This window comes from Hesperophylax consimilis, chromosome 24 (genome assembly GCF_061612785.1).
Source record: "Hesperophylax consimilis isolate HC1 chromosome 24, BYU_Hcon_1.0, whole genome shotgun sequence".
Taxonomy (NCBI): domain Eukaryota; kingdom Metazoa; phylum Arthropoda; class Insecta; order Trichoptera; family Limnephilidae; genus Hesperophylax; species Hesperophylax consimilis.
In genome coordinates this window covers 27,722,531-27,745,161 of record NC_142859.1, presented here as the reverse complement: position 1 = coordinate 27,745,161, position 22,631 = coordinate 27,722,531, and the positions used below count along the sequence as shown (strand labels likewise).

General features: G+C 35.1%; 1 protein-coding gene and 1 long non-coding RNA gene across 2 annotated transcripts; one reads left to right on the top strand and one right to left on the bottom strand.

Annotated features, from left to right (window-relative positions):
* Positions 1-10,387: 10,387 nt before the first annotated feature.
* LOC149412146 (beta-1,3-galactosyltransferase 5-like) lies at positions 10,388-17,759 on the bottom strand. Its single transcript, XM_089646316.1, has 4 exons — positions 17,642-17,759; positions 16,241-16,418; positions 13,097-13,262; positions 10,388-10,405 (listed from the first exon to the last, which is right to left on the bottom strand). The coding sequence occupies exons 1-4, from the start codon at positions 17,757-17,759 to the stop codon at positions 10,388-10,390; spliced, it is 480 nt and encodes a 159-aa protein (XP_089502442.1).
* A 139-nt stretch (positions 17,760-17,898) lies between these two features.
* Positions 17,899-21,794, top strand: LOC149412145 (uncharacterized). The gene is made up of 3 exons (XR_016304726.1): positions 17,899-17,979; positions 18,641-18,820; positions 21,096-21,794. It is a non-coding gene; the product is annotated as an uncharacterized LOC149412145 (long non-coding RNA).
* The last annotated feature ends 837 nt before the right edge of the window (positions 21,795-22,631 follow it).

The window sequence follows — 22,631 nt, the reverse complement described above, 5'->3', positions numbered from 1 at the left end:
CATTTGCCAACGTATAATTTGAAGAGATTCTTAATAAATTAGTAATACTCATTTCCGTCTCTTCCACCACCCACTCCTTAATCTCCTCAAAAAAACACACAGCATCCACAAGGATGACACAGGCCCTGATGAAAAATACTGTGTACCGGTTGATTAAACTCCAACCTCCTTCCAATCCTCATACCACGACTTCAAGTGTCTCCGTCTTCTAATAAATCAGTGCCCCCTTGTGTACCGGCCACACCGGGACAGGAGTACTCCTGGCTGGGGGGGTACAATCGTATTGTAAAAGCTTTTTTATTACGTAGAAATTCATATTTTGTTATAATTTATAATTTTGACTCATTTTTAAATAATGTTGGTTTTTCACAAATTTATCGAGTTCGCTTATTAATGATCATGTATAAAGAAAGGTTTGTAATATTGAAAAAGCATTTAAGGATTATCATTAAATGTTAACCTTAAATGGATTGATTATTAACTTAAAACAAAAATAAGTTTTTGTGGGTATTTCTCTTTGTGAAAGCGCTTGTCGAACACTACGTGGACTAATTTTAATCCTTCCTTAACCTTTCATACCCCTATACCTTCTATGGTGGTACCAAAAAACATTTTTACAGCCCACCTACCATAAGAATAACCATTTTTATGGCTGTGTTATAGTATAAAAATTATTGTCAACATAATTAGGTAAGTACCTACTAAACGGTTCCATGATAATTCAACACACCTTTAAAAAGTGATATAAAGTCATTAGAAACGATGAAATTTTTTTTTTTTTAAACCCAACCTAACCTAACCTACTTAATCCAGTTAATAAAGTTTTTGTTTCATCAATTTCCATGAGTTATCATTTTGATGATTCATCACATCTTTAAAAAGTTACATAAAGTCATGGAAAGTGATGAAACAAAAACTTTATTAACTGGGTTAAGTAGGTTAGATTAGGTAAGGTTACATTTTGTTTTTCATCGTTTCTAATGACTTTATATCACTTTTTAAAAGTGTGTTGAATTGTCACTGTGTTGAGTTATCATAGAACCGAACTTACTTTTATTTGTTTATTGTGGTTACATACTAAGAAAATGACAATGGAACAATGCTGCTTAAAAGAACAATGTAATGGCTAAACACGGAAACTTAAAATACAGTATTCTGCCAGGAAAACCTCGTAAATACTCTATTTAGCCATTACAACAAGGTTGCCGCGTTTCAGACAGGGTGTTTGAGTTACAACGTATTGGCTTCATGTGATGTGTCTGATGATGCTGTATCTCCTCAAAACTAATTTAAGATGAATGACTTATTTTTTAAGGCATTTTGTTATTTTCTTCGCAAAATACAAGTAGGAAAAATTTAAACTTTCGCGATAGGTATTATGGATAATTAATTAGAAATACTTAAAAGAAAAAAAATATTAATTTAAAAACACTTTTCATGAAGGTTTAATCCAACCTTTCACTAAATTTGAAATTTACGAGGAATGTAACAAAACTCGCTTTTGGAGGGTGACCAGGTATCTCACCAAAATGAAAGTTAATGACAATCAAACACACCTACAAAAAGTGATGTAAAGTCATGAATAGTGATGAAACCAAAACTAGGTTAAATAGGTTACATAGGTAACTATTAAACCTAGTTTTTATCACACTTTTTATCACTCTACATCACTTTTTAAAGGTCGCAACCAGTCACTCGCAACTCCGCCTGCGCGTTTTCAGTTGCCAGTTACCCATAGATATGTCAGTTTTCAAGAAATTTGCTATTTGTCTATGCCTCAAGGGCTGTCAGATAACGACACGTTCGAGCAGGAAAACATAAAATTGTTCCCGAGGTTGAAAAATTCCCGTTTATTTACGACTACAGGCTTCCTGATAATGCAAGAAAAAAAATAATGGCGGCTGCATCATCACTTTATTCGGCATATATATTTTAACGCAAAATGATAGTGACAGATACCAGCTGAAGTGTTGTTCTTTATTCTATTTTTAAACAAGCTTAGATAATTTGCGAACTCGTAAAATTGATTTCTTTTCGAGAGTCCACTTTGTTTCGAAGAGAGATGTTTCCGTTCAGTTAAGTATCTACCCCTTATTTTTATGCTCACATTTTTACCTATGATATTCCATCTAGAACATGTGTAAAAAAATAATAAATATATATAAAAATAATACAATTTACAAATTTTTATTTACATTTTTACAGAATTTTAGGATTTTTTTCCAGTATTTTAACCACAATTTCAAAAAATTGTTTTTTTTGTGCTACAATAATCTCAAACGTTCATAAAAAATATGAAAAACCTATAAAATACTTTTTTTATTAATAATACACTAAAATAGCACAAGTTCTGTGTTTCATTCAATTTTCATGAACAAAATAAAACAGTTTTCTCATAAACAGACAATGTCCACAAAAACACCTTTTCGCGACGCCGTGCGTCGCGTCGCCTCAAGTGCGCACGTATATTTACAACGCAAACTGTTGCCTGCAACTAAAGTTACTCGTGTAAAAACAAAACAGTAAATGGTTTTGGAGCACATATATTATTGTATATGTATATACGACCAAATCCCATTCAAATTCTAAATTTCCCCAAGCAGACAATCATTTCTTATTTTAAATATAAATTCATGTGTTTTAATTCACATTTTGTCTGTATTGGCTTTCCCAGAAGTTTTTATAATTAATAAATAAATTATTAAATTTAATGCATTTATTCATAAAAATACATGTTATGTAAGTAAGTTAGTAAGTTTTAAGTTGGAAACTACTTGACCAAATGCAATTTTAATGGGAACCGAAAAGAACTGAAATATATAAATAAATGTTGTATTGTGAAATACAAATAAAGGCAAGGAGAAATAAAAAGAATAAAAAGAGGTTGTTTGGCTTTTGGGGTTGTCTGTGTTACTCTTCCTCGTAAAATCAACCTTAGGTACCCCTTTAGTACCCGTCACCAGGGCAGACAATGAACACTGAAAGCCCGTTTAAAACCCTGCTGCACAGTAACTATCCAAAAGACAATTAACTTAAGACGATTGGCAGTGATATCTATGATCACATCGTAATATCCCTTAAATCAACATTTCGAACAGTCCTTCATTGTTCATCATCAGGAAAGATGGTGGACACTGGAAGTCTGTTCAAAAAATTAGCTCAAGAAAGATAAGGAAACATGGCACGGTTCAATCGACTAAAAGGCAAATAACGTAACACGGCCAATGGCCTTGAGAAATCATGTCTCACTAATAATTATATTATTCCCGAAGCTTGAATCCTCCATTTGTTATCACAAATCGATAGTTGTTTAACGAACCTTTCCACGTCACTAGAGACGATCCAATAAACAGAACAGGGTCCCCCCTTTCCGAAAGGTTTCAAGTTTGAGAACGCGGGGGCATTAATTCTACTGGTGTTGAGAGATTCAGCCACCAAGCCCGTCATGAAAACATCCTCAATCCACAGAAACAAGTTGTCTAGGGATGCGTTGTAGAAAATTGGAGCAAGATACGCAGGCAAAACGTAAGACAGACCTAATATATAGTCTGGGTAAAAAGTCCATTCATATTCTTGTTTGGAAACGTAATATTGGAAGTTGCGATAGCGCACAGGCTTCACTAACTCCACAAGCTCACCGTATATTGCGTTTTCATCTTCGTCTATATTATTCAAGAAGTGAAATAACCTCGGTATGTTGATATACATATGGTCATCGACTTTTAGCAGAAACTTAACCTTCGTGCAGTACTCAGCGACCCATTGCATCATTGCTATTGCTATAAACGTCTGGTTTTTAAAACCATCTTTGAAATTCGTTATAATAATGTCAGAAAAGGAGGCGCTTTCACTAATCACAGACTGGTTTATGTGTTTGTTGTCGGTGTGACCCATTAAAAAGCCGATTGCGAAATCATTTTTGTTTTCTCCCCAAGTCTTTCTTATTCTGTTCCGTTCTTTTTGGTGATTTGGAGGGGATGTAACTATAATCAAGAGTCGAAAATTAGATCCAAAATCAGCACAGATTTGGGGACTCGGTTGGGAGAACCCAGCAACGTAATACTCCTTAGCTTGTTCATTTCGAAATACTTGGAAATGTTCATGTTTTTTTTGCCCTTGATAATGCTTGTACACGTCTTTGAAAACAAAGTGGCCATTAAAGTATCTGTGGCAGATTATATTGACGATTAAGAAAAAAGCTCCAAATTTGATAATCTTTTGAATCAGTTGCACGCTCATGCTTGTTCCCTTTCGGTCTGCAAAGACCTTGTGCTAAAAATCAAGCAAGTATCTGAAACAAAATCATTCATAAATATACATGCAGGTAACTATGTTTTTTTTCTATGATGAAATTTCGCACACAGATTTTGAAAAACCTTCACGTCTCCCTTTTCACCCCCTAAAGGCAGAATTTTGTTACTTCTTGATGAATTTTGCACGCTAGATGTTCAAAATAAGGTAAATAACTTTCTACATCTGAATTCGAAAAACTCAAAAAATTAGTAAAGTACTTCAGCTTGAAAACAGATTTATCTCGTTTACTTGCTAACCAATATAATAATTAATAAAAAAACTATATTTAGTTATAAAGACAATCCTCAAAAACCCGATAGATCTATTTTGGTGTTTGTTGCAAAACAGTAAGGTAGTAATATTTCATATGTGAATAGGCGCTAGGTCAAGCTAAATCCTATCAAGTAATATTTGTGCAGCACCTTTGGGGTGATTTTTCACAAAAAAACTGCGATGTGCAAAAAATTGAGATATTCGAGAATATTATCTAATCCAATTATTATAATATTTTGTCTCAAATGTTCTACATTAAAATAGATAGACTTAAAAGTATAGACAACAGTAAATTGTTACTACCTTTTCAGATCACTGTACCCAAAAAATAAACTGAAATAAATAGTAAATGTCATATTTTAATAAACACCCGAATACATTTGATCAAATGTGCTTCAGAACAACCTACTAAATTAAAATTTTTATAATAATTCATTTTTTGAAAAAAATAAAACAAAGGTTGTACGCATTAAGTACCACATAATAGTACTTTTCTAATAGTTATGGTAAAGTTTCCGTTTACTTTCAAACTGTAAAAAAAGACAAGACTTAACAGAGTTCCCTTACGTTTTAAGCAAAGCCTGCGAGACGCCTGGTAGTACTGATCCCGTAGTTAGAGTTGACCTGATCAACATCAACATTTCAGACAGCAATGTCCTATAGTAGGAAATAAATATATTTTTCCTCCAAGGAGAAATCCTTACAATGAATCACTTCTTCTTCTTCTTTCGTATGGTGGGGGGTCAGAGGGGGACATCTAGGTCTGCGAGCCAGTCTAGGGCCTCAAGCGTCGCCATGTGGACCTCATTAATCCCGCTGGGGAATGAATGCAGAGGGCATTCGTTGACCACGTGTTCGATGGTCTGCTTACTTCACTGCAGCCCTTTCCTTTCCTTGGAAATCTTCGGATACTTTTGATTCTCTTCGTGACGACTTCGCGCCGCACGCCGCCCGTCCAGAGGCAATTTTTTCGATACATTTTGTGTACTATGACGGTTTAGCGATCTGTGCAAGGAGCTTCATACAAAATGACCATTCCAAAGCGGGGCGTTTAACCATATCGTCCAGAATGGTACGTACAGGGGCATTTAACTAAGCTTTGGCCTTGAAACCCATTTGAAACCGCCACGCCCACCTCAAAATTCTTATAGAAAACGAATAATATGCATAGACATATGAATATTAGTAGACCTGCCCTAAGTGATTAAAAGCGTATTATCCCCACTCCCCATACCGGTTCCATTGGAACCGGCTGGGCTGGCGTATGACCTCAAGTGAAATTTGAAAACGTGACGTCATCATTCTTGTGCGAACTATGGTCGAGGCATCATCGGTTCATTTTACGAAATCACACGGCAAAATGTTGACTTGTACTATGAAAACTTGTAAAAATAGATGTGAAAAAGAGAATAAACCCAATTGTCGTATTACATTCCATATATAAGCATTATTTTACTTTATTTTAAGCATATTCACATCGTATAATATAGATCAGTTTTAGAAACATATTATACTATTATCATATCGAGAAACGTCTGGACGCGAAACACAAAGCTGGTTGGTTGCTGGGAAGTAAATTATGAACATTTATAAGAGTGTCTTAACTAAATACGTAAACGAAATAATCGACTCTGAAAATACAACCGAATTTTTTTGCCGAATTTGGAGTTCGCAAATTTGTTCATAACGTGGCGAGTAATTTGCGCTCCCATGTAAAAATGTCTATTCATTCCAAAGCAGATTTTACTTTTAAGAAGTAAATGGTGATATTATAATGCGAGATGCCTATTTACTGTCAGATTGATTTATTGACGAATCACAGTCAGCCTTACGCCCTTCGTTCTTCAACAGTTGATTTTACCCCTCGCCATTATCTTCTCGTCTATTAATTCCTATGTCTGTGATAATATGGCTAAAAGCTCAGATCTCATTGGTTAGAGCAGAAGGATTGGTTTGATATCTCGCTCTCTACCATCATGACTCGTGTAACAGAAAGAGATGACGGAATTTTGCCGTGAGTGGTTTATTTATACACGCGGGTTGTCATTTGCTGCCGAAATACTATCATTTCCGTCGAAAATATTGATGGTTAAAGTTGTTCGTGATAAAAATACAATATAAGCCAGTATAGTGTTAGCGAGTTACAAACATATATTCAACCTACCTACGTAAGTTCAAGTTTAAAGTGAATTGACTGTTTTTAGGTTATTCGTTCGGTTTTTTGAATAATGCTTCATACTTGGCATATGTCTTCCTCCACAACGTATAAATGTTATTTATTATATCGATAAACTTATTCATGTTATTGATTAGTGTTATCCTGTATTATCTTATTGTTTTGGTGAAATTAAAGATTTTTAAACATAATATATGTAACCACGAGTTCATGAGGCTAAAAAATGTCGGAATTCTTCGTCGTACTATCGGACAATCATGTTTTGGAAATTTTCTTCAGTGTTTTTGCAAATTTCTTGTCATTTTGGGTTTCTTCTTCTCAGATTAACAAGTTTCATCTTAAGGAAATGCACTGTAAAAGTTTATTTTCTTAGTCAGATGAACCTTGCCCTTGGAAAATATTTCGACATTTTTCTGCTTCAAGGACATTTTTATTTTTAAAATATTTTTTTGGGCTAGTGAATGAATGGAGTAGGCCGAGAACAATTATATTGTCTATGGTTGCATCTTATTTTTAGATGACCTTGAGTTTTTTCTATCTTGTCTACTGCTCTTTTCCGCACGGTAGGTACTGCTTGTATATCTGTGGTTAAGTACTGTATAATTCTGTTCGATACAAAAAGCCCGAAGATATCGATCTAGAGAGTGGTATATTAATTTATGGGTACGTACCTCGGTTCGAAGCCGTCACAACTCGCGTGGGGATGCAAAGCTTGTTCCGCAATAAATATTATTCACAACCAGATTAATGTGTTTAGTTAGATTTCATTTTTATTTTTAACATTTAAGTGTGCAATTTTATGGTGACCGGATAAATCATCAAAATGATAATTCATCACATCTTTAAAAAGTTACGTTATGGAAAGTGATGAAACAAAAACTTTATTAACTGGGTTAAGTAGGTTAATTTAGGTTAGGTTAAGTTTAAAATTGTTTTTCATCGTTTCTAATGACTATATCACGTTTTAAAAGTGTGTTGAATTGTCACTGTGATATCATGGAACCCAATTTTATAATTCAAAATATTATGTAGGAATACGATAAGCTGTAAAATGTTGTTCAATTTTGTTTTTCATTAAATCAAAGACAATCTCTTTATGCATTATTTTGGTTGGAGACTGACGTACAGCTTGACAAGCTTAACTTTACAGGCGGCCGCAAGAGAAACTAGCGAATGAAAGTAGATTAATTTTTATTTTATTTTGTGTTTAGAAAATCTATACTAAGTAGATAACAAAGTCTATATTAATTATTTTAGTATTTAACTAATCATAATCACGTTGTCTATATTGTACTACACACATACATTAAGCATAGATTCTGTACCAAACAGATTTTGAAAATATTCAAAATATATTTTTCGAAGTAGGCCAATATTTTTCAGTATTGTCACATAGTTTGACCCGGAGTGACGTGTATTTTGTGCACGGCTGCTCAAGTTTTACCACATTATGGACGTACTAAAATTAATCGAAAACATAAAAAGTGACCTAAAAAATATAACTACCGTAAAAGACTCGAAAGTGCGAAATAATCTCGAATTAACCATAAACCTATTAGAAGAAACATGGAAACAAGAGAGAAACAATTTCCAGGAACAAATAATAGATCTTCAAAAAGAAGTTATCACCAAACTCGAAAAAAATAATGAACCAAAATCGTACGCAATGGTACTAAAAGAACGAACGGTACAAATCGAAGAACCCAAATATGCCGTTATGATTGCTGCAGAAGGCAAAGAAACATCTGAGGACATAAAGAAAATTATTACTAAAACAATCAAAGCACCTAACCTAGGAATTGGTATAAATGGGATCAAAAAAGCATCAAACAATAAAATAATTATGACTTGCTCGAAAAAAGAAGATGCAGACAAACTAAAAACGGAAATAAATAAAAATAAAAACGGAATATCTGCTACAGAATTAAAAAAAGAAGAGACCGTGCATGGTCATTAAAGGTGTGGGAGGGGAGTATAATGAAGATAATTTTCTTAACGACCTTTTGCTGCAAAACAATGAACTAAGTGATGCCCCAAATGATTCAATTAAGTAACTAAAATATTGAAAAACAAGAAAAGTGACCAACTGCGCAATGTAATAATAGAAACAACAGGCCAAATCCGAAAGATATTACTTGATAAACAAAGGGTCAATATTGGTTTTGTCCGAGCGCACATAGAAGATTGCAATCCCTTAATGCAATGTTACCACTGCCTTGGTTTCGGACATACATCACTAAGGTGCCTGAACACAATGAATAAGCCTAGATGCATACACTGTGCAAAAAACCACAAATTTAGTGAATGCGAAAAAACGAAAGATATAGTCAAATGCTACAACTGCGACAAAAACAACAATTTATTCGGAACAAAAAACAATACTGAACACAGTGCTAATAGCGAAAAATGTACTTACCGAAAACGAATGGTTATCATAGCACAACAGAGAATCGATTATGAATAAGTGATGGATGATTTTCTAGGCGAGGAAATTGACAAATTACCAGATGTTTCACAGCACATTTGCGAAGATTCACAACATTGTAGAGATCTGCTAAAAAAAGTCCCCAGTGCTTTCATTGTTCTTCACCAAAACATCCGAAGTTTAAAAAAAAACCTAGATGAGTTTGTAGTAACACTAAACCTTCTTGAAACATTACCGGACCTCATTGTTTTAACAGAAGCGCACTTAAATATAAATAACGCTGACACACTGTACAGTATTCCGAATTACACATATTTTTCATCAACTACCTATATTAATAAAACCAGTGGTATCGCGGTGTTCATTCTAAATAAATATAACAATGTGACTGTCACAGATATTAAAATGCAATTAGCAAACTGTTTACAGCTGAGTGTAAAAGTGAACGAAATTATGTACCATATTATTGCCATCTACCGGACGCACGGATCGAATCCCACAAATTTCATTATAGAAATCGAAAAATTATTACTGAGTCAAAAAAGTACCTTTAATATTATTGTTGGTGACATTAACATTAATATCGGACACTGGGTACAAAGCAAAACGAAAGATGATTATATAAATGTAATGGCATCGCTAAACTATAAATCATATATAAATAATGCAACACGAAATATCAGCGGACAAATCCCTTCCTGTATCGATCACATATGGTGCAACTCAAATAACACTGAAAAAAACATGTCGATATTATGGAAAACCAGCATAACTGACCACTACACCTGCATATTCGTTAACAACATAGACAAAAAAAGTACCAACCCCAACAAAACTTACAAAAAAAAACAAGAAAAAAAAAATTTAAATATGAAAACTTTAGAAACAAATCTTAAAATGGAAACCTGGGCATCAATAATTGAATCGGAAAATCCAAATACTTGTGCAGAGAATTTCGAAACTGTTTTCCTAAATCACATAAAACTTTCTACGCAAATACTTAATTCTAAAACAAAATCTAAACACAGATTAATAAAGCCATGGATAACCCATGGATTAGTGATTTCAATCAGAAATAAGGAAAAATACTATCACCAGTCTAAAAAATTCCCTAACGACGAAAAAATCGCTACTTTCTACAAAAAATACAGAAACAAACTTACGCTTTTAATTAGACTGACTAAAGAAAAATATTTTCGTGATAAATTAAAAAATGCTGGTCAAGACAGCAAAGAGTTCTGGAAAATTATCAAAACAATAATCAACAAAAGCACAAAACAAAAATTTCCCAAAGAAATTACTCATCAAGGAATCAATACTGACACAGAAAAAAACCCAAAACTTTGTGGTGACATCTTTAACAATTATTTTGTTAATGTCGGCGCTAATCTTGCTAGTAATATTATCCTAGACAAAGAACAAACTCAACAACCAGAGCTAAACCCAACTTTTGAAGAAGGTTTCCACACATTTGCTTCAGTAACTGATAAAGAAGTTGAAAACGCTATAATAAGTTTACGAGGATCAGCAAGCCCTGGCTACGACAACATAACTGTAAAAACATTAAAAACTGTACGTGAGATAATCAGCAAACCAATTGCTCATATAATAAATGTAAGTCTGAAGAAGGGCATATTCCCGAACAACTATAAGAAGACTATTGTGACCCCTGTTTTTAAATCTGGTGACGAAAAAAACACTTCTAACTATCGTCCGATAGCACTCACATCAAATATAGCAAAAATCTATGAAAAAATTGTTAAAAAACAACTCAACAACTACTTAAAAGATAAGATGATAATGAGCCCAAACCAGTTTGGATTTAGGGACAATCTCAGCACACAGGATGCGATTGCTAAATTGACATCAACAATAATGCAAAAATTAGATAATGGAGAAAAGTGTCTTGGAATCTTCATTGATCTCCGCAAAGCATTCGATAGCATATCACACTCAAAACTCACTGAGAAACTAAAACAAATTGGATTGGACGGAATAGTGCTATCATGGTTCCAAAGTTACCTTAAAGAGAGATTTCAATATGTCAAAATCAATAATACCCTTAGTGAATCCAAAACCTCATCTTTTGGCATACCGCAAGGAACTGTCATCGGTCCAATCCTTTTTATTATATATGTAAATCAAATGTTCACTCTTCCCATTGTTGGAAATATCATATCTTACGCAGACGACACTGTAGTTATCACTAAAGGAAAATCGTGGGAGGAAACAATGAGGATAGCCAATATCAATATAAACATACTCAAAACATGGTTCGACCTAAATTGTCTCTCACTAAATACCGAGAAAACATATTTCATCCCATTCTCTTTGCAGGAAAAAAATTTCGAAAACAATATAACAATTAAAATCCATTCATCACAGTGTGAAAATAAAAAAGAATGCAGCAATGTAAATTGTTTACCAATAACATGCAAAAATAGTATAAAATATCTGGGTATCATAGTAGATAGACACTTAAAATGGAACGAACAAGTCCAAAATACGGCAACCAGAGTAAGAAAACTTATTTACTTATTCATTAGATTGAGAAACATCCTATCATATAATATGATTAAAACTATTTATTTCTCTCTTGCCCAATCTATTCTCCAATATAGTATAATTGGGTGGGGGGGACTTTCAAAACTAACCTCTTACCCGCAGAAAAGGCACAGAGGTTGATTCTAAAAGTCATCCTACGTAAACCATCTATATTTCCAACAACACAGTTATTCAACTCTTTTAGGGTTCTCAGTCTAAATAATATATTCAAAAAGAACTCATTGTTACAAACTCATAAAGATCATTTCAATCCTACAATAACATTTCCAAAAATAAGTAACCGATCAAGATCACGTGGCAATTTAGAAATCCCTAAATTTAAAATGAGCGCTTCTCAACACCATTATTCTTACCAAGGTATAAAATTTTTTAATGCACTCCCATATAAAATCAAATCTGAAAAAAATTATAAAGCCTTTAAATTACAAATAAAACAACTTCTTGATCAACCAAATAATAATTATAAATTTTAATTTGATTTTTTACATATCTACTGATAACAGGTACATATTAGTAGTAATTGATCAAATTCAAATTTTAATCGTACCTACATACTCAGTATATCATTAACTATTTCATAAAATTTATTAACTAAAAAAAATATATTTTTCGTCTTTTACCATATCCTCTAATATTATATCAGCATTCGAGCCACCAACAGATTATTGTCGCAACTTATTATGTACCTCCGCTTGCAATACTATCAGCTCTGTTTACTCCAAATGAATAAAATAACTACATGTACTTATACCACCTACTACCTACTTATTAATCGAAATGTAATAATATTATTTTATTTTATTTTATTTTTATTCTTAAATTAATGTTCAATGTAAATAAATATATTCTTATATTTATTTACATTTACTATCTATCTAATTTAGTAACATCTATTGTAGTCTATTTTAATTATCTATACTTTTATTATCAAGCTTTATACATTTTGTTTATTTCTTACTTTGTAAATAAAAACTTTCTTTCTTTTCTTTACCCAATATAATATATTGTAATGGCACTACTCCCCAAATCAAACACGAGAAACGTTTTTCTCTCTTGAATTGGGTAGTTACGTTAAAAAGAAAACATTTTTATTGTAATTAGTTTTTTGTTGTAATTTAACATATTTATGTTTTTGTATAAAAGAAATATATTTTTAAATAAAAAAAAAATAAAAAAAATTTCTGGTTAATAAGTAATTACAAGAAAATAATATAAATAATTCAATAGCATTATTGAAACCATTCCATACAAGCCTTGTAATATTTGCAAAAATTGCGCTTAGAAATAGAGATGATTTTAAATACAGAACAAAAATGATTAAATTCATCAAATTGGTAATCATGCAGGAATCCGGGAGTAGTGACTCTTTTGATTTTGAATGAATTAGCGACCAAGCCTGTAATGAATACGTCTTCCATTGTAAGGAATGGCTGCTTAAGCGATGCGTGATAAATAGGTAATGCTAAAGAAGCAGGCATTAGGTACGACGGTCCCAACAAATAGTCAGGGTAAACCAGGGCCGTATTTGTACTTTTCACAAGTATAGGCCACTTCGTTTGCGCCGCCCCCTACCCCCTTCTTGAAAATTGCCACCGATAATATCTATCATAAAAAATAAAAATAAAATAAAAAATAAAAATTTAAAAAAAATAAAAAACATAATCACTCACTTTTAGGCTGCCATTAGGTGACACACAATTTTCAAAATAAATATTCAAATGTAGGAAGTAGGTATTCAAAAATAAAATAAACAAACGAATTATTACAATTTAATTTAATTAGTAAAATTTAATAACAAGAATTACAATTTTTTTCGGGTTTTTTATTGAAAAAATCATCTATAATATCTTCATAGCTTATAGTATTCATTAAGTCTGCTTCAATGCTCAGAAGAGCCAAAGAGTTAAGTTTTTCTTGCGACAGTGAAGATCTTTGGTAATTTTTCACACGCTTTAAACAGGAAAAACTCCTTTCTCCAGAACAATTTGTGGCCGGGGTGCAAAGTGCAATGCGGAGAGCTATATCCAAGTTTGGATAAACATTACACAGAGATTGTTTCCTCAAAAACTTAAAAAGATTCAGTAATGATGTCGATTCAGGTTTCTCTGCCGTCTTATTAGAGGAAATGTGACTACAAAAATGTACACATTCCTGAACTAAATCGTCTTCTAAATCATTACAGTAATATTGCATAAGAGACTGAGCTTTTTCTGAGACTCTTTGTGTTGAAAGTTCACTCATTCTTGTTAAAAATGAAATTTTTTCTTTAAAGATTATATATGCACCATGTCTTTTCTCTAATTCAGCTCTCAGTCTGTCCAGAATTACCAAAAAGATGTTGACTCTGAAAGAGTCTCTGGAGGTTGTTTCAATTTCCTCATTTGATGCTTCGTCTATGAAGTTTTTTCTCTTAGGGTTCCTCTTACTCTTAATTTCGCCCTGATATTGCTTAAGTGCGCTCATTTCAATTGTACTTTTTTCGAAAAAATCAAAGTTTTCTCGCTCTGATTCGAGAAGAGATCCATAAAGATCAGATACCGTCAGTACATCAACAGATGAGTTCTGAATCTGAGCACTCACTTGATTTAATCGGTACAAAATAGCATTCCAAAATACGATCATAAATGCCGTTTCCAGTTTTTCCAATTTAAGGCGAATTCCCTTTGCTTCAATTTGTGGGATGGGTTTCTGTGTAGCGTCATTTTCAATCATTTTTAAAACCGTAAGTACTTCATCCCATGTATCTCTTACACTTTGACAGGCATCTGCTCTTGCTGACCAACTTGTGAGGTTTACTCTCTTCAGCGTCTTTCGTTTTCTTATTTCATTAGCCAATTTTTTCCAACGATCGGTTGACTTCACAAACAAAGTATTTACCTCTTCCAGCAACATGAAGAAGTGACAGGCTTCTGTACAAGACTCAGCGGCCGAGGTTCCCACCAAATTTAATGAATGAGCTGCACAAGGGACGAACATGGCAAGTGGTGCTTGTTCTTGAATTTTGGCTTGTAAACCATTATAAATTCCTGACATGTTCGAGGCATTATCATATGACTGACCACGGCAGTCTTCTAGATTTATGTTCAACTTTTCTAGCTCTAAAGTAATGGCATCAAACATATCTTGAGCCTTGTGTTCTACAGAAGGTAAGAATTTAAGAAATCTCTCACATGGCTCTCCATTATTTAAAACATATCTAATCACAAGTGTCAGTTGATCTACGTGTGCTGCATCCGGTGTAGAGTCTACAATTAAAGAAAAGTATTTCGTTTTTTTTATCTCATCACTAATGCATTTCAGTACTTTCTCAGCCATTAAGCAAATGAACTCGTCCCAGACAGTTTTTGATAGGTAGCTTCAGATAGTAATTCCAGATCCTTGGTTTGCATGTCTTTCAATATCCTTGCCTAAAAATGGATCAAACTCTGCTATTAATTCAAGTAGCATTATGTAATTCCCACTGTGCGGGTCACCAAATTTTTCATTACTTCTTCTGAAAACGAGACCTCTTGATGCCAATCCTTTCATTACAGCAACGACCCTCTTTAAAATGTTCTTCCAATAGTTGGGCAGTTAGTGAAGATTAAATACAACCGTGAATCAAACCTCTAGATCTTAAAGCGAGAATACAAGACTTATGATTTGGAGAGTTTTCGTGTTGAGCTGGCCGAACGAATTTTTATCTAAATTCTGACATCGATTTCATTCGTGTGGCCGATGAGATATTTTGCCGCATCTGGAGGATACCTACAATGTCATTTGTTAGGTACTTCTCCCCACACAAAAGTTGGCCGAACGATTTTTTTTTTCATAACAAATTTGCAATCAACTTTTGCCGTTAGTTTTGGTAATGTGGCACGTCGGATATTTTCATCTTAAAAATGACACCGGGAGTCGTCGCTTTCCAGGACTCCTCCCGGGCCGAAATCTGGATGAATGCGTTTTTTTAACTAATCTTATTTGGGGTTAAAGCCCAGTACTAATTTGGTTCATGTGGCCTATGGGATGGGATTTTTACGGTCATCGCTTGGACTACACACGAAACTGCCGCTTTGCACTGCCGGCCGGCCCGGCGCGCGCGTGATACGGTATATTATGTGTTCGTACGGACTGTTCATCACATCACCCGCCCCCGATCCGCCGCCCGCCACCTTGCCGTACGGGCAGTGGCATCAATATAACGAACTATCTAACTAAAGTACTAGGAATTAGCGCCTTTCAAAAATGATATTTATCGTCTAATAGTCATAAAACTATGTCTATCCACAGGGACTTTTTTTGTTTATAATCGCATACACGGCTTACCAAAGCGAGCGAGTGCCGCCCCCTGAACTCTGCCGCCCCTAGGCCGCGGCCTATAAGGCCTATTGACAAATCCAGGACTGGGGTAAACATCTTCGGGATACTCTTCCAGTGAAACAAAATAAGGAGAGTCTTGTTTGCGAAATGGTTTTCCCCAGCGAATCAAGTCCCCGTACAGGACTTTTCGTTCCACGTTTAGTTCATACAGGACTTCTAACAATACAGGCATATTGATGTACATGTCATCATCGACTTTTAGCAGAAAATGGGCATCGGGGCAGTACTCGGAAACCCATTGCATCATGGACAATGATTTTAGCGTCAGATTTCGGTAATCTTCTTTGAAGCGAGCAAATACCATATCACCGCATTCAAGTCTTTCGGCTGGTCCAAAGATGTTTGTATGCTTTTTTTGCCAGTTGTTCCCATTAGAAGGCTGCAGCTACATCGCTCCTGATTTGTCCCTACGTTCTTCTGATTTTCATCCGTGTTGCGTAATGATTTGGGCTAGATATGACTACTAGAAAAACTTTGAGTTTCTTTCCCAAGTTGGGACATATTTGTGGATTTGGGTAGGTAAACCCTGCTACATATATTTCTCCAGCTTTAGTCATTTTAAATATTGGAGTTATCGTCAAGTTGCGCGAAGAAAAGTTTATCATATTTCTAATGAAAATAAAACTACCACTGAATATCTATTTATTTTATTTATTTATTAATCTTAAGTTAGCTCACATCTTCGTGTGTGCTAATAGTTTTATAAACATATAAACATGTACATTGTTTGGCAAACATAATCTTTCTTTAAATATTTCAATAAAGTCACAAAAAAAGAAACATTAATAATTGAGATAGACATATTTTCTTAATTCATTTTTGAACTTATTAATATTTTATATCACAGCAATTTCCTTCGGAATTTTGTTATAGAGTTGAACGGCCTGGTACATCAGAGATTTTTGGGTGCTTGTTTTTTTTCTTGTTGGCAATCTAATTTGCTTAGAATTTCTCGTCCCGTGTCCGTGTATCTCGTTATTGTAATTTATTTTTCTTTTCAGTTCCTTAGACATCATCCCTAAGTTAATTTTATGTATAAAAATAAGTACATTCAAATACACAGTTTGCTTCACCGTCAAAATATTCGGTAATTATTCGGAATCGCTGGAAAAGGGTTATATGAAATATTTATACATAATGTTGCGTGTCGTATCTTGTGATTGTCCTTTTTTATTTAACTTTATTCAAGCCTAAACTCTTTCACTTTTTCATTTTATAATCTCGATGTGTAGAGCCTTTTACATTATCTTTTTCTGTCTGTGCCACCTTTTATATTAAATCTTTTTGTCTATGGCACGTCATAGTGTAATATTGTCATTAATTTCGCATCTATAATATCTTGTGTCTGTATTCACGTCAAATATTAGTGTTTTGTTTTATATAGTTTGTTGTGATCGAGATCTTTTGTTTTATTCTTATTAGCATTCAATTTTACATAACCAGTATCATCCAACTCTCGCTTCTCTCTCTCGGTTTAATGTCTACCCTCTTCTGTGTAATATATTAAACATATTAACCAAAAACACAAGTGTTTTTAATGAGAAGCGAACCTCCATCTATCTCAACGGCAAGCCAATCCTTGTCGTGATACGAAAGAAGCCTACACAACCCGATCAGCCTTACAAACTGACTGGAGGCTTCTGGACTCCACACGAGGACGCTGCTCATGGTCCTTCGAGCCGGATTGCACCAGCAATCATCACCCAAGCCACCACAGGAGAAATCAGCAATCATCACACCAAGCACCAAATTAAGTCAATCCTTTCAACTTTCCCTCCTTACTGTGTTAATACTTTTGCTGTTTCTCGAACAAACATCTCAGGAATGCAACTTCAACAAACCGCTTTCGGCTGGGTAATTACACACACCGACACACCAGCTGACGAAGGTATTTCTTTATTTTCCATTAAAGACAACAATGCCCTTCATGATCTCATGACTAAATTCTGGCATATGGAAGAAAACCTTTCTCATCCACCTCAGTCCTTGGAAGAAAAGGCTGTCGAATCACACTTCATTGACACACATTACAGAAATGAAGATGGTAGATTCATCGTGGAGCTTCCGCTCAAGGGAAACCCACAAGACTTGGGTTCTTCGCTAAACACAGCTACAAAACGATGGCTCTCCGTTGAACGGAAACTCTCACCTCCACTACAATTGCAATACTCTGAATTCATGAATGAATATATTCACCTAAACCATATGTCTGAAATATCTATTAAGGACAACACTTCATCCTCTAACCATCATTTCTACTTACCTCACCATTCTATTCTACGTGAATCCAGCGAAACCACCAAACTGAGGGTCGTGTTTGATGGATCTGCGAAAACCTCCTCAGGGCTCTCTCTAAATGACATCCTCATGGTTGGACCGACCGTTCAAGATGATCTCCTTTCAATAATCCTACGTTTCAGAACCTACAGATATGTAATATCTGCGGACATAGAAAAAATGTACCGTCAGATCTTAATAACTCCCAAACATCGTGATTTACAAAGAATTGTTTGGTCAAACCCATCTTCAAACAAATTGTCTCATTTCAGACTCAACACAGTTACGTACGGTACGGCATCAGCTCCGTATTTAGCGACAAGATGTCTACGGCAACTAGCACTGGATTCACAAGAATCGTCGCCAGACGCAAGTCAGCGCATCCTACATGACTTTTACGTCGACGATCTCCTTACAGGAAGTAATGATTTTGAGACAACGCTAAAACTCAAGTATAGTATAAATTCTATATTAAGTTCTGCCTGTATGAATCTACGAAAATGGAAATCCAATGACGACAATCTCATCGCAGACGAAAAATCCCTCAATCAGTCTGTCGATTCGACATTACTGGGAAAATCTGAAACCTCCAAAACACTCGGTCTGAGTTGAAATTCTACTCTGGATAAACTTAGATATCAACCTACTACATCATCTGTAAATTCATCTATAACTAAAAGAAATCTTTTGTCACAAATCGCAAAACTATTCGACCCTCTCGGTCTAATTGCTCCAATAAATATCACTGCAAAATTTTTCATCCAGGATTTATGGCAATTAAAAATTGACTGGGATTCAGACGTTCCAAGTCATATTCAAACTTCATGGCTCAACTTTCAACATCAGTTGAAAGACATTAATCTAATATCTATACCTAGACATGTACCTACAATTAAGGAATATTTTGAATTACACGGATTCTGCGATTCATCAGAACGCGCATATGGAGCATGTATTTACATACGGACATTCGAAAACGGCATCTGGATCTGCAGATTGCTATGCGCTCGCTCAAGAGTGGCGCCTCTGAAAAAAATCTCCTTGCCTAGATTAGAACTATCAGGAGCTCTTTTATTATCTCAACTCATGAAGAAGGTAACAGACTCATTAACATTTCAAGGATCCACCTCTTACTGGTGCGATTCTACGATAACTCTCGCGTGGATCGCCGCATCGCCCGCACGATGGAAAACCTTTGTCGCCAATCGTGTATCGGAGATTCAAGACACAACCTCTCATGGACAATGGAGACATGTTTCAACCAAACTAAACCCTGCTGATCTCATATCTAGAGGCGTTTCTCCAATGGATCTTGCATCTTGCAACCTCTGGTGGAATGGTCTTCTATGGCTATCTCAAAATGAGACACATTGGCCAACTACCGTCATCCCAGATTCACCAGAACTTCCGGAACAGAAAACCACTACTCAAGCATTCATAACACAAATACATAACACTGACATCTTTGATCGTTATTCTACTTTACATAAATTGCAAAGAGTAGTAGCTTATTGTATTCGTTTCAAAACTAATGCTCTCCGCAAGTTTGAATCTCAAACAACAACACTAACTGTACTTGAACTAACTACTGCAATGACAACGCTTGTTAAAATAGTTCAAAGGCAATGCTTTGCATCAGATATAAAGGCATTACAGTCAAAATCAAAATGTCTTTTGTCAAATAGTAAACTTCTCTCATTGAACCCATTTTTAGACTCGGAGAACGTACTGCGCGTTGGCGGACGTCTATCAAATGCAAACCTCACCTATAATCAAAAACATCCTGTAGTTTTACCTTCCAATCACCAGTTTACTAACCTAATCATAAATCATTTCCATCGTCAATTGTTACATGCTGGACCGCAAGCGTTACTCGCATCCATTCGTTTACAATTTTGGCCACTCTGTGGAAGACGCACCATACGCAGTGTTCTTCGTAAATGTATAGTTTGTTTCAGGTCAAAACCTACAACAATTCAACCATTAATGGGGAACCAACCGCAGTCTAGACTGCAACCAACACGCCCGTTTCTTACGTGTGGTGTTGATTACGCAGGACCTTATTACATTAAATCTGGAAATATTCGTAGTAAAACAACTCTCAAGGTTTATTTGTGTATCTTTGTGTGCTTTTCTACCAAGGCAGTTCATCTTGAGCTTGCTACTGATTTATCTACTACGGGTTTCCTCAAATGTTTCAATCGCTTTATCGCACGACGTGGAAAATGTGCTCATATCTACTCAGACAATGCTGGGAATTTTGCAGGAGCTTCAAATGATCTCAAGCCCTTAACCTCTTTTTTGCAGAACTCTTCGACTCAGAATGAATTTTCGGATTTTTTTGGTTCTCATTCTATTCAATGGCACTTTATTCCAGCTAGATCTCCCCATTTTGGCGGATTATGGGAAAGCGCAGTGAAGTCAGCCAAGCATCATTTGACTAGAGTTCTCCGTAACTTGTCATTGACTTTTGAGGAGCTGTATACTGTCTTAACGCAGGTCGAGGCATGCCTCAATTCTCGTCCGCTCACCCCCCTTTCCACCGATCCATCTGACCTCACTCCTCTCACCCCGGGTCACTTCCTTATTGGCGAATCTTTGGTTGCTGCACCTCAACTGGACCTGACCGCTACGAATTCTGGAAGGCTCTCCAGATTTGAACGAACCACTCAGCTCGTTCAACATTTTTGGCAAAGGTGGTCTAAGGAGTATCTCACTCTCTTGCAGGAACGAGCTAAATGGAGGACCAAAACCCCAGACGTGCTGCAACCAGGCTCCTTGGTACTGCTCTTTGAGGATAACTTACCTCCTACCAAGTGGGCTCTTGGTCGCATTCTGACACTACACCCTGGCACTGATGGCATCACACGAGCAGCTACTGTCGCTACCTCTAAATCGACAGTAACAAGGGCTGTCAACCGGCTCTGTCTACTACCCGTTGACCAGACAACATCATCATCGTCATCAGCATCATCATCATCTCTGTCACCTTAGTGACTTTCCTACAACTTTCTCCAGTGAAATTTATGCAATGACTCTCCAGTGACATTCTCCATAGTGAAACCCAGTGAACTTTACTTTCATCGACTTCATCATGATTTTGTTAACAAACTTAGTTTGTCAAAGCCGGGAGTATGTTGCGTGTCGTATCTTGTGATTGTCCTTTTTTATTTAACTTTATTCAAGCCTAAACTCTTTCACTTTTTCATTTTATAATCTCGATGTGTAGAGCCTTTTACATTATCTTTTTCTGTCTGTGCCACCTTTTATATTAAATCTTTTTGTCTATGGCACGTCATAGTGTAATATTGTCATTAATTTCGCATCTATAATATCTTGTGTCTGTATTCACGTCAAATATTAGTGTTTTGTTTTATATAGTTTGTTGTGATCGAGATCTTTTGTTTTATTCTTATTAGCATTCAATTTTACATAACCAGTATCATCCAACTCTCGCTTCTCTCTCTCGGTTTAATGTCTACCCTCTTCTGTGTAATATATTAAACATATTAACCAAAAACACAAGTGTTTTTAATGAGAAGCGAACCTCCATCTATCTCAACGGCAAGCCAATCCTTGTCGTGATACGAAAGAAGCCTACACAACCCGATCAGCCTTACAAACTGACTGGAGGCTTCTGGACTCCACACGAGGACGCTGCTCATATAAAACCTTCTGATTTACATTAATTTACTATAAAAGGAATCTGACTGCATTTGGGATATTTTCAATTTTAGCATTTTAATTTTTAATTACGTAAATCGAAAATTCACTCTCGTTGTATGGGATGACAGCTGGAATGGTTTCTGTTGATAAAATTTTCTTTTGTTTGTATTCCTGATACGAGTGGCTATATTTTTTACCATGTGCAAATACTAGGTAGGTACTATTTTAGCCAAACTCGAAAAATAAAATAAAGATATTTAGGTATGTTTTATAAAATAGAAAAATTAAAAAAGGTGATGTTATTATAGGTTAGGTTGGATAATTTTAGGTTAGGTTGGTTTATTATTAGGATTTAGGTTAGGATAGATTGGATATTATAGGTAAGGTTGGATTATTATAGGTTAGGTACGATTATTATTAGGATATAGGTTAGGTTGGATTATTATAGGTTAGGTTAGAATATTGTAGGTTAGGTTCGATTATTATAGGTTAGGTTGGATTATTATTAGGATATAGGTTAGGTTAGGTTAGGTTGGATTAGGTAGAATGCAATTACAAACCAGTCTATACAAACCTAGCGTAGCCCACAAACTACTT